Consider the following 14,260-nt stretch of genomic DNA (forward strand, 5'->3'; position numbering starts at 1 on the left):
GGAAAGAGAGAAGGCACCTTCTTGTAAACGTGATAATGACAATCCTCCTAGCAATCTAATGGCATTAACTATTGTAGTATGATTGTCCATAGCATCATTTCAGCTGATGTACCTCACTGCCTGAGACAATGGTTAATAAACTGTAATCTGTAGACTTATTGAGCAGGGTTCCCTGAAAAATTGTTGTATGCTACGTAACAACATGAGGATAAGGGGATATTTATGACCAAATATGACTCTTCTGTGTTAGTTATGTGGCAGTGCCATTTACTTGAAGATCCCAGATGTTAACTTGATTCAGAATTCATCTCACATGACCAGAAAGGACTTCCAGGAAGCTGCTGGAATATCCTGGACCTCGCTCTGCTCCATCTGTGCCTCCTGATTATGTACGTTCTTGAAACTGTTTATTAAGCTAGAAACACTTCCTACTGAATATTTAGCTACATTAAAAATGGGTTTATATTTAGCTTTAGCCAAGTTTCTATTTACAAATTGTCAATAAGGCCATGAGTTTTTGTGGTTTTTAGACTATGCTGCTATAATATAGCCCTAAAATGAATTTTTGAGTATCCTTCATTTTCATTTTGGCATCACATAATATAATATGATATGATTATTTTGGCTACAGAAAAGAGAAGAGGTGGAGCAGAATTCATATTTTTCCTTAACAAATGCTTATATGTGTTTGGCTTTATTCTCAGTTAATTTGTTTTACGTAACAAAATACTTGAGGGCTGAAGCGTTATGTAACCTCTGTTTTAAATAGACAGCATTTATTTAAATGTCACAGAAATAGGCAAAGATAAGAAGCATTTTACTGGTATGGATATAAATGATGGATAATGAAATATTAAGGAGAGCAGTTAATTTATCTTCAGTTATTCAATCACATTGTTTTAGAAAAAGTGAGGGCATTTTTTAATGTGCAAAAATAACAATGTCTAATGTAGAAGAGTACACAGACATAAAAATATTGCTTTCTTTTATTGTAGCATGCATCTGCACACAAATTATCCATAAAAACACTAACCTGTTTTAGGGTCTACAGAGAAGTAGGGCTGTCCCTGGAGAATGCTGTAAACCACCCGAGCACTGTTTCCATAGGTAGGGTCATCTGCATCAGTGGCTGTCACCTGTAGAACAGAGGTACCTGTGCATTCAGGAAAACAAATTTTAGTGTGTGATGGCATTAAACACATGATTAATTTGTACACAGAAAAAGGTAATGCTGAAATACTTATGGAGAGTGATAATTTCTTGAATTTCTTAGATTTACCTCTCAAACATGGTCCCCGCTTTATTTCCTTGCCACTAATTGTCCTAAATGAGAGTCCAGAATGGAGTGTTTGGTTTCAGATAGTTTAATATGATTCTTTATATGCTGATACCATTATAAAGGGTCTCTTTTAACCCTCACATAATCAGCATCGGGTTGGGTCAAATAGGTGTTAACTGGGGATAAAAATCAAAAGTATTTTGAGAGTGTACAGTTGACTATTGAACAGTGCTGGGGGTACTGACAATTTTCAGTTTTTAATTTTAGTAGTTAAGTCTATGATTTAGGTTTGACACATATTAAGGGTCTAATATCTACTTAACTAGGTTTGACATAGTTAAGTCTATGATTTAGGTTTGACACATATTAAGGGTCTAATATCTACTTAACTACAAAGTTTTTACTTCTATGTTGGAATTCAGACATAACTTTAAGCAAAACATTTTCTGTACCTTCAAAGGATCCTAGAAAAGTTCATAGACTTAGTATGCCAAGTTCATTTGACAATCCTTATTAGTAGAACATAAATGTACAGTTGGTCCTCCATATATATGGTTCCACATCCACAAATGCAACCAATTGCTGATTGTGTACTATGTTATGATCTGCTGTGGTTGAATTTCTGGATATGGAACCCACAGATATGGATATGGAGGTCCAGCTACAGGACTTGAGTATCTGCAGATTCTGGTGTCCACGGGGTCCTGGAACCAATTGCCTGCAGATACTGAGGGATGACTGTATAAAGATTTTTAATAAAATGCCATGATTTTGGCCTCTAAATAGTATTTTTACATTGAGATGCTAAGCAAAAATATAACTAGTAATTATGCACACTCAGAAGAAAAGGATTGTGTTATACCTAAGAGAAATTTCTAATTGTGGATAATAAAACATAATGGTGACACAAAATTCTGGCAGGAAATGAGGCCTCTCATACACTGCTGGTGGAAATGTAAGTTTAGAAAATTCTTAAATAAACAAACATACATTTACCATACAATCCAGCAAATTGTACTCTTGGGCATTTATGCTAAAGTAATAAAAATATATGCTCACATAAAAGCCTATTTACAAATATTCACAGCAACATTATTCTTAGTAGCACCAAACTGGAAGAAGCCCAGATATCCTTCAATGGGAAAATGGTTAAACAAACCATGGTACAGTATTACTATGGAATACTACTTAGCAATAAAAATGAACAGAATATTAATATAGGCACTAACTTGGATAAATCTTCAGGGAATCATACCCAGGAGGGGAAAAGACAATCCTCAAAGGCTATATACTGTATGATTCCATTTATTTAACATTCTTGAAGTGATGCAGTTTTAGAAGTGGATGACAGATTAGTAGTTGCCAGAGTCTTGGAAAGAAGGAGTGGAAAGGGGTGGGTTTGGTCATAAAAGGGCAACATGAGAGATAATGATGATGCTGGAATTGTTCAGTATTTTGATTATGGATACGTGTGAACTAAACACATACATACACACACAGGTAAAACTAGGGAAATCTAAATAAAATTGGTAAGTAATTTCAATAACCTAGTTATGATATTGTTTTATATTGGATATTTTGCAGGATGCAAGCATGGGGTAAAACTGGGTAAAGGGTACAAGAAATCTATATTGTTTCTCATGAATGCATGTGAATCTATGATGACCTCAAATTTTAAAGTTTAAAATGTATATCTTCTTGCTTCACCGTTAGTCCATTCTTAGACAGCCTTATTTGGGCTTGGATGTGTACCATAATTTTTCTCATTACAGCACTATGATTTCTGGCTTGATGAACTTTCCAGAGCTAGTCACATGTAGACTACCTCTTCCATGACTAAGTATAATAATTACTATAGAACATTAAAGACTTCTTCTGTGACATCTCAACACCTGTTCCATACCCACATCCATCTCTCCAGCTTGTTCAGAGAATACCAGTAGGTAGATATTTACCCAAAAATGTTGGTTTAGGAGGGAGGCATTTTCATTTGGTACCTCATTGAAGAAACTAAAATCTGTAGTAGGTACCCACGTCAGACTCTAAAATGTGTAAAAAAGCCCATAATATGGTTAAAATGTTATAAAATTATACCAGTCAAATCTTTGATCTTATAGGAAAAATGATTTTCGTACTGGGCATACAAGAATTACTAGGATTCAAAAAAAACAAAAAACAAAAAAACAGTATAGATAGAAAGCAGTAAAATAATGGCCATCTTTTAAGAAACCACAGTTATAAAATGCTCAGGTTTTAAAACTTGCTGTGGCCTTACAATAGTGATTTAGGTCTAAATAATTTTAATGTCTAAACTGTAGCCCCACAGCAACCATTCCATGAAGAAAACTGGGAAAGGCAAATAGTGCAAGATCACACATCATTTACTGTGACAGGCTGGACGATCACAGGAAAGAAAGAGTGCTCTGCTTCGCTTGAGCTGTCTTTAAAAGCCCAGGCTTGTTAAATGAAAGCTGCGATGCATGAGTGGAGTGACAAATGAAATAAAGAAAAAGGAGAAAAGGAGGAAGAAAAGAAATAAAAGTAGTATGGTGGTGTTGACTAAGTGATGGTTTAAAGTACCGAAAAGAAGTGGGCAGAGCAGAAAAGAGTTCCAGAGGAGAGAAAGAAAATATACTCTATCTACCGTGGTCAAAAAGTATGGTCATTATCAATCACAGATACCCCTGTACCGTTGGTCTCAAGGGTAGTGGGCAATTCTATTTGTGTGTAAGCAAAAACAGTAAATTACCTCTATCGTTGTATTTGGTGGCATCTGAAGGTATCAGTCTGCCACTTTGAGTAAACAGATTGCTGGCTGAAGGGAGAACAGGTATATGCACAGCACAACTCAACCAAAAATCAACCTGCCCCAGAATACAGCAGGAGTGAGTTAAATAGCAGGGGTGGAAAATAAACTGTTAAAAGATTCGCTACCAAGGAGATCTAAACCAAAAGGAAAACATTATACTTATTTTATTTTCTTGTTTATTTGAAGGTTTGATGGGAACATTTTAAGAACCATTGGTTCTTTTGGAAGTTCTTTTACATTAAGGAAAAAAAGGCTTTTTTTTTTTTTTCATTAGAAATACATAAATAATAAAAACATAAAACACCTTAGGGTGTGTGTTATGAGTTGGACTGTTTTCCCTCAAAATTTATATGTTGAATTTCTGAACTCCAGTTCTTTAAGAGTGATTTTATTAGGAAATAGGGTCATTAGAGATGTAATTAATTAAGACGAAGTCACACTGCAGTAGTTTGGGCCCCTACCCTAACCTGACTGGTGTCCTTATAAAAACAGGAAATTTAGAGGGAGACAGACAGACACACACACACACACATACACACACAGGAAGTACATTATGTGAAGATGAAGGCAGAGATCAAGGTGATACTTGCACAAGCCAAGGTAAGTCAAAGACTGCCAGCAAAGCACTAGAAGCTGGATGAGAGGGCTGGAGCAGATGCTTCTCCAGTGCTTGAAGAGGGAACATGGCCCTTCTGATACCTTGACCTCAGGCATCTAGCTTCAGGAACAGTGATACAATAAACTTGTGTTGTTTAAGCTACCAAGTTTGTGGTCCTTTGGTGCAAGCAGCCCTAGCAAACTGATACATTGTGCTACAGCTGCAGTGGAAGGAAGTGACATTTATTCTCAGAATTTACGGTTGTTCTTTGACTCTGGACAAGAGTCTGAAGTTACAAGCCAAGAAAAAAATGACTGATAATATCCTAGACTATTTGATGCCAGAACATCAAAAAGGAGATAAAATCAAAAGTTAATCTCACAAGTAGATGGTATTAATGGTATTTGATTTTGTTTCTGAATATTAGGCATTACTAGTGATCCACCTATTAGCATTCTAAGTAAATTAATCAGTTACATTGATCATTTTAATAAAGACTTTTTTATTCCTGGTTAAAAGTTTAAGTGAAAAAAAAATTATCAGTATGGATATATCTATGTATGAGAAAAGTATCCCACATTGGACAATTCAATTCCTTTATTCATGCTATGGGCCCTAACTGTGTACATAATAGAAAAGAGAAAATCATTATCCTCTACAGTGCTAGATTTCCAAAGAAAAATACGTAAAGATACCTAAAAATACGTAATGATACCTAAAAATACGTAAAGATACCTAAAAGTCCATTATTCCACTAGAATATTAAAATAAGAATCTAATTTTCTCTGGAAATTATTATATGGATTTGGTCAATAGATATTAAACCAACAGTCCCTTCCCTACATAACTGGCTTCCAATCAAAGAAAACTTTAAAAAGCGCTATATAAGCGTTTTTAATTTTTACAACTGTTTTCATTAAAAACAATAACCACAGAAACATTGCATCTTAAAGTTTCATCGGCTATTTAGTGTATAATATTTTCATGTTAAATATTTCCTACGGTGCACACTTAGCTAATCCCGTGCTAGGGTTTAGAGCCTCTCAGCCGATGTTTGAAACAAATCTGAAAAGATTCAAGTACATACAAAAGCTTTCAAGATCTCTTTTCTACAATAAAACTTGTCTTGTTTCCTTTTGGGACTGCCCTGTGTCAGTCTTTCCATGTGGTTTCTTTTTGTACTACTGTTTTATAAACAGCACACATTTTGTAACATTACATATCAATGAGAAACAGAGGGGACTTTCCTGAAAGTCTCCGAAGATCAATTTGAAACATTTAATAAGGCATTTTAATACCAAACAAATATTCTCTGAGATTGCAAATCATTATGCATGACTTGTCAGGGTTCACAGCTCTGTTAAAATCTCAAGTGGGGGCTTCCCTGGTGGCGCAGTGGTTGAGAATCTGCCTGCTAATGCAGGGGACACGGGTTCGAGCCCTGGTCTGGGAGGATCCCACGTGCCGCGGAGCAACTAGGCCCGTGAGCCACAATTACTGAGCCTGCGCGTCTGGAGCCTGTGCTCCGCAACAAGAGAGGCTGCGATAGTGAGAGGCCCGCGTTCCGCGATGAAGAGTGGCCCCCGCTTGCCACAACTAGAGAAAGCCCTCGCACAGAAACGAAGACCCAACACAGCCATAAATTAATTAATTAATTAATAAACTCCTACCCCCAACATCTTCTAAAAAAAAAATCTCAAGTGAATTAACATTGAGCAAGAACTCTAAGTAAAAATAAGCTGGAAATTTATGAAGGCTGAGAGTATCTCTCTGAAGGAATCTCTTAGGGCTCAATTCCCAGAAGATTTTTCCAGGGACTGTGAAAAATTAATAGTCATCAAGGTACAACTTAAATTTCATTCCTCACAGGAGGTTTGTAATTTCACCAACAGAGAAATAGCACAGTATTCCAGCCATCATGTAATTTTATAAAGCCTTGAGTATTCACACAAGAGTCACTGGATTAAAAAAAATCCTCTGCAAGTACACTTATGAAACATCTGGGTAACAGAGCAGAATTCACTATTCTAATTGTGTATTTTCAATCACAGCTATTGTTAGTTTCTGTGTTCTTTCAATTAGATGCTTTTTATGGAACTACCAAATGTGAGATTTGACATTACTCAAGTAAACTTCTTATCATATTCCATAAATGAAAAAATTAAGGAAAAAATATGTATTTAGTGCCAGTAATGTAGGATCCCTCTGCTATATGTTATTTAATTTAATAATAAGATAAATCTATTAAGAAAATTACACCCAATGCCATTTTACAGATGGGAGCATCGACGTACATAAAGGTTATATAGTTAACAATTTGAGAAGGCAGAATTCAAGCTGGTCCTCTCTGTTTTGCTGTGACATTCTTTCCCATCTACGCCATCGTGACATTCAGTCATGATCTGCTGAGTGTTAATAGCTACAAGATCTTCTGCCTTGTTCTTGTCTGTTTCCTTGGTGGTATGTAATGCCTGTCCAGATGCATCTACTTGTAGAGAGGCAGCATTATATTTCACCCCACATACACACCATAGCCAAAGGCCAAGTCAGTAAATATATTTTTGTCAGCAGAGTTTGTATATAAAATACTTAGGGGGAAGAAATCTCCAAGTACCGACAACAGTGATGTACTCTTCTGTAGCCTTATAGAATGCTCACAATTCTCTTGATTTCTGTACAGAGTAAATGGTTGCAGTAAAAAGTGACTTGACTATCATATCCCCACCAGTCTTACATATCTTCTAAATCCACTTGCAAGTTGTTCTCACATTACTTTCCTACCCTGTTCTGCTGTTTGTAGGAATCTAACACCTGTCATTGACATTGATTAGTGCTTCCCATGTCTGTCCACTAAAACCCAGCTCCTGGAGTCAGGTAACACCACCCTCCCAGCCATAAGGATGCTCAATTCCTTCAGTGGTTGCCTCACAGTTCACCATTTGGCTTTTCATTTCTCCTACCATTTTTGTAACTTGTTCCACAGACTCAGTTCCTTCTACTGAACTAAATGACAGTGGATTTGATTTTCCTGATTAAGCTCCAAAGCAAACAGAAGGTATTAACAAGTCTCTCCCAAGTATCCTTCATTTCTTTTCTGGATAATGACTATACTTTACCAAATATAAAGATTAAGTTCTGTACTTGACTCTAATATAGTTACTACTTTCCAATGAGAATCTGGGTGTTCTTTACATTCAATAACTTGAAATTACTTAACATATTGGACTGTGACAAATATATCATTTGGAAAGCTGTCTATTTTATGCAAAATTTTAAAATGAGAATTTCGGGGAGAATGTTTTTAACGTGGAGGAAAATTCATACATATATATATACTCTATCTATCAATCTATTTACAGATATAGAGGAATAGTAATTCAATACTTCTTAAAGTATTCCCTAGTTTAGCATGTGTGATAATCACGTGCACTGCATAATTGCTGATTTTATATCAATTTCTTATCAAAAATTAGAATTTGTATCTATAAGTTGCTTTAATGCTCATGCTTTACAAAGTATTCCATTTAAAAAATTAAAGTTATTAACAAGTTCAGCATTTTTCTGAATAACACACTATTATTTAAGCTGAATTTTCATTCAATGATAAAAACAAAAGCAGAAATAAAATCAAAATCAATAAACTATGAAACAATTACTACCAAACAGAGTACCAGGGACAGAAATATTTTGTCCTCCTTTGCTCACAAAAATTGCAATAATTTTTCAAAAGTGTTTAATAGATTATAAAGTATATGCTATATATTATATATACATATTTATGTAAATATATGTATACATATCCACTCACATAAACAACTGACATTCAGTCATGAATATCAATCATTGAGGAAATACAATAATTTCAATTTCTTTTTCACCAGTTAGCTGAAAAATTGATTTTTAAATATTTTAATAGCACAGTCTCCATATTTTATAGTAACCAAAAATAAAACATAACAATACAGATATAAAATTAAAATCCTCTTTATTTCTTAGTCCCATACCTACTGCTACCAGATCTACTATTAAAAGTAGCAACATTTTCTTTGCCCTAATATTTGTTCTTTCATTTTAATTTAAAATTTTCTGATTGTATCACAGTTGAAAATTGTCATTGATATAATTAAAGATGAGGAATGCACTGCATCTACATTACCACCCAATATCTCTCCCCCACCATGCAATTTTAATTACTTATTAATTTTAATTATGGTAGCATTACTTTTATTATTATAGATAAAATGTTTAAATCCCTATCTCTTGCTACATTGATTTTAGGCAGCAGATGTTGTGCCTGTAATGATTTCTGAGGAAACATATATAATTCATCATCTTTTGATCTTTGATATTTTTTCAGTTATATATTTGAGGTCATTAGAAACACCTAAATGTCCACGGAGAGATGAATAGATACGGAAAATGTGATACAGATATAGCTATATTTCAGCCTTAAAATAAGAAGGAAATCCTGCCATTTGCAACAACATGGGTGAACCTGGAGGGCATTATACTAAGGAAAATAAGCCAGACACAGAAAGACAAATACTGCATTATCTTACTTATATGTGGACCCTAAAATATTCGAACTCCTAAAACAGAGAATACAATGGTGGCTGCCAGGGGTAGGGCAGGGAGAGAGAAAATGAGGAGATGCTGGAAAAGGATACAAAGTTTCAGTTATGCAAGATGAATGAGTTTTGTAGATTTAATGTACTGCAAAGTGACTATGGTAAACAATACTGTATTGCATACTTGAAATTTGCTAAGAGGGTAGATCTTAAGTCTTCTCACTACATACACACACACACATTAAAAAAAGGAAGGGAAAAAGAAAATGGTAACTATGTGAGGTGATAGATAAGCTTGACCATAGTGATCATTTGACAATGTACACATACATCAAAACATCAGGTTGTACACCTTACATATATGCAATTCCTATTTGTCAATTATACCTCAATAAAGCAGAAAACATAAAATTTAAAATAGAAATTTAAAAAATGGTTTTGATGTTTCCCCTGTTAAGTTGGAGTGTTACATCTTAATAAGTGTGGCAAAATGGGTTCATATATTGCTAGGCAGATCAAGGACTCTTGTGTCCCCAGAGGGAGGAGTCGTTTGCATCAGAAGCAAGGACTTTGTGATATTCACCTACTGGTAAGAGCTCTTTTATTCTTTTATGTTCCTCTCTTATGTGGGTTTTCTGGTTTACTGGAAGCTATTTTCTGCTTCATCCTTATGTCCCAATACCCCTATGTGAGCCATCCCTAGGAAAATCAAACCAAACCAAACCAAACCAAAATCAAAGGCTTTAATGGTATAATAAAAACACATTTTCTTTGTATGTACAAAATAGGTTGAAAAAATTCTGCCTTGCTTTGAAATATTTAATAAGTTGTCCAAGTGACTTCCTCTGTTTTTTTTTTGTATTTACAGGGGGCAGAACAGTTTTCACCTTTAGTGTTTAAGCCTGTAAATTTGATCTGTCTCTTTCACCCCATTAATTAATTTTTAATGTTTTCAATGCTCTGGAATTTTTGGAATCTCTGGATTTATCCACTGTTGGCACCCTATCTTGTTATTATGATTTCTTTTTGAAATACTTATGTATTTCAAAATACTTTTGGAATATCCTCTCTGACATGTCAAGGGGAGAAATATCAGAAAGAGTGGGTTAAATTATGTTGCAGTAACAATCCCTACATTTCAGAGGCATCAAACAATAAAAGTTGATTTCTCATTCACACTGCAGACTATGGTTGGGCTAGTGTTACTTTGCGTCAAATTATCCTCCGTCAGGGGCACTGTCTACTGAACTGCCATCCTCTACAATGTTGCTGTGGAACTTTGCTGAAAATGACTTTTTTGAATTGAAAATACTACACAGTGTTTGGGGAAAATGGCATTTATGATACAGTTACATAAAATATTTTATAATTATAGTTCTTGCTCTTTGGCTCATCTATATACAATGTTTCTTCCTGTTTTCTCTCTTGATGTATACCAAAACTAATTCCTGAGATCAAATTATTTAAACATATGATCTAGATTATTTAAAATATACAAACATAAATATATCACATGCGTGCTACTTTGGTTCTGTACATACAGGTGTTTGCAAAGCAGTCAATCAGGTAAATCAAAGTATAGAACACAGAGTTTTATTGCCTCACTAGGCTGGTTATATTATTATTATTGTATATATGTATATATATAATTATACATAATTTTATTATAAAATGTGTATGTGTCATTTTGTGTATGTACGTGTGTGTATATATACACATATATGTATATATGTGTATATATATGTTTTTAAGACTGAAAATTAAACCTGGTGGAAGAGGTTTATGAAATGTTGCTTGGAATCACCAAGGTTTCTGTGACTTTGTCAGTAGCTGCTTTTATCACACAGAGTGTAAATTTAGTTACAAAGCAATCCCAAGACTGGTGCTCTTACATCTCTTTGCTGAGAGGACAATACAGAAATACTCCTACTCAAAGCAATCTCTTTTTGTTAATTGTATTTATCTTACAGAATATTTTAAATTAAAGAAGTCAAACATGATCTTAGTAAGAAAAATATACCTCCTGTCCCATTTCCCTTAAGAAAAGCAATCATAGAAGTATCTTACATGTCTTTTCATAACTCTCTCCACTCATTCAAAGGTCTGTCTTGTAGTCATGTACATACTGAACTGAACTCTATGCAGCTTTTTCTGTAACAGCAGAACATGGCATGGAAATGTCCATGACATCTTGGTAAATATAATTTTCACAGCTACATGATATTCCGTATTGTTTACTGATGTGCACATAGATTCTTCTAGTTGAGCTTCTTTCTGTTGCTGATAACAACTTACCACAAACAACTGGGTAAAACAAAAGCCATCACATGTTCTTATTTTTCTGTTTGCTTCTTCCTTGCCATATATACATGCCATGCTCTGATAAACTTCCAAAGCAGTGCCCCCTTCAGAAGGAACACAATTTTTCCAATATTTCATGGCACTTCAGTGTGATACAGCAGTGGAAGATTTACTGAGATCATTTAGTTAGACTTACACTAATGAACACATCAATGAGACTGGGGAAACATTCCATTGTGATGGCCTTAGTTAAATGGAACCATGGCTTGTATGAGTCCTTTGCCAACAATTGTTCAGTGTGCTACCAAAAATTCAATACTAATTTTCTTCCATGAAGAAAGTCAATGGCAAAGTCAGATGAGGATTGATTAGTTGAAATTTAATAGTAGATAACTTCAAGTCCAGTTCAAGATAGCAAAGGATGAAAATCCTCAGCTCACCTTCTCCCATGGACACACTAAAACTACAACCACACATAGAACAACATCTCTGAGAACAACCTGAAGACCAGCAGAACAGAATTTCTACAACTAAGGATTTAAGAAAAGGCCACATGGAGACTATAGGAGGGGCAGAGATGCAGTCTAGTGAAACCCATACCCCTGGTGTGACAATCCACAAGTGGGAAGGGCATCACAACTGCAGAGGCCTTCCTGAGGCCTGAGCCCCACACTGTGCTCCCCAGCCTAGGAAACCTGCATGGAGAAGATGAGCTCCCATAATGTTTGGATTTGAAAATCAGTGGGGCTTACGTCTAGGAGAGCCAGAGGAAACTGATACATCGCTAACGAAGGCCTTACATACAAACTTACTCACCCCAAGTTCTAGTGCAGAGGCAGCAGCTTAAAATATGCCTGGGTCATGTGAGAAGGAGATTCATTGACTAATTTTAGGACAAGGCCTGAAGGAGCAGGGAGCAGGTGAAACTTTCTCCAGGGACAGAAGTGCTGGTGGGCGCCTTTCTTTTTTCTTTTTTACTCTCCTTTCACCTAGCTGGCCCAGCACTGGTGGGCACCATTTCTGTCACTCTGCATTAACCTAGTTAACACCATGTGCCCTGCTCTGGTGTTCCCCTGAGGACTGGCGCCAGCACCCCTCCAAAGCAGTTCCCACCCTACCCCATCCAGTGCGTGTCCCCAGCTGCCACCAGAGTCTTTCTAAAGCAGTTCCCACTCTGGGGTCCAGCCTAGCACACCAGCAGTTGTGGCGGTGCCTCACAGCCAGACGTGCTGGGGCCAGCCCAGTGCATCACCACTCTCGCAGCAGTTGCAATCACACTTCTAAGCCAGCCAAGCTGGGGACCAGCCCTGCCCACTAACGTGCCTCCAGAAGTCATGGCTGAGCTTCACAAACAGCCAGGCAAATTAAAATGGAAAAACAGTGTTCTAAAGTCTATGGGACACAGCAAAAACAGTTCAAAGAGGGAAGTTTGTCGTGATAAAGACCTATCTCAGGAAACAAGAAAATCTCAAATAAGCAATCTAACCTTACACCTAAGGGAACTAGAAAAAGAAGAAAAACAAAGTCCAAAGCTCAGAGCAAAATCAAATGAAATATAGACTAGAAAAACAATAGAAAATTCAAGGAAACTAAGAGCTGGTTCTTTGAAAAGATAAAGAAAATTGATAAATCTTTAGCCAGATCCATGAAGATAAAAAAAGAACATGCTCAAATAAATAAAATCAGAAATGGAAGGGAAGTTACAACCAACACCTCAGAAATATAAAGCATCATAAGAGATTATTACAAACAATTATAAGCCAACAAATTGGACAACCTGGAAGAAACAGATGAATTCCTAGAAATATACAATCTTCCAAGACTGAATCAAGAAAAAGTACAAAATATGAACAGACCGATCACTAGTAACAAAATTGAATCAGTAATCAAAAAAACACCTAACAAACCAAAATCCAGGACCAGATAGCTTCACAGGTGAATTCTACCAAATATTTAAAGAAGAATTAATGTATATAGTTCTCAAACTATTCCTAAAAATTGAAGAGGAAAATATGCTTCTGAACTCCTCATTCCACAAGGTCAACATCACCCTGATACCAAAACCAGAGAGGAAAATCACACACACTCACACACAGCACTGCCCCCACACATACACAAATATAGGACAATATCACTGGTAAGCATGGGTGTAACAATCCTCAACAAAATGTTAGCAAACCAAATTCAACAATACATTAAAAGGGTCATACACCATGATCAAGTGGGATTTATCCCAAGAGCACAAGGATGGTTTAATATTTGCAAATCAGTCAATGTGATACAACATATTAACAATTTGAAGAATAAAAGTCACATGAATAGATGCAGAAAAGTGTTTAACAAAATTCAACACTCCCTTATCTTAAAAAAATCTGAACAAAGTAGATATAAAGAGAACATACCTCAGCATCATAAAGACCATAAAATGTTTAATAATAAGGGGGCCACTTAACATGTGAAAGCATAAAAGATCTAGACTGACCTTCACAGAGTTTTCTCCTTACCAGTGTATGGGAGTAAGAAAATATTTTCCATTTACTAAGGTGGGAAATGAAATTTAGCTGAGAGAAACTTAATGGACCTCAAGAGGACACTCAGTTAAGACAGACGGCAGGCAATTATGACCCTCAAGGACTGAGCTCTGAAAAACAGAGGGAATAAAGACATCTGGTAGATGGCAGCAGGAATCTACGATAGCACAGAAA

General features: G+C 35.8%; 1 protein-coding gene across 1 annotated transcript in view; it reads right to left on the minus strand.

Moving 5' to 3' along the window:
* Positions 1-14,260, minus strand: part of CDH18 (cadherin 18) — a gene marked incomplete at its 3' end in the record, with an annotated part of 264,813 nt that overhangs the window by 146,872 nt on the left and 103,681 nt on the right. The window contains exon 3 of the mRNA XM_007454264.1: positions 1,034-1,153. Coding sequence (XP_007454326.1) covers positions 1,034-1,153 — 120 coding nt within the window. The remainder of the gene's footprint in view (positions 1-1,033; positions 1,154-14,260) is intronic.

The sequence above is a fragment of the Lipotes vexillifer genome, unplaced genomic scaffold (genome assembly GCF_000442215.2).
Source record: "Lipotes vexillifer unplaced genomic scaffold, Lipotes_vexillifer_v1.1 scaffold271, whole genome shotgun sequence".
NCBI classification, from domain to species: Eukaryota; Metazoa; Chordata; class Mammalia; order Artiodactyla; family Lipotidae; genus Lipotes; species Lipotes vexillifer.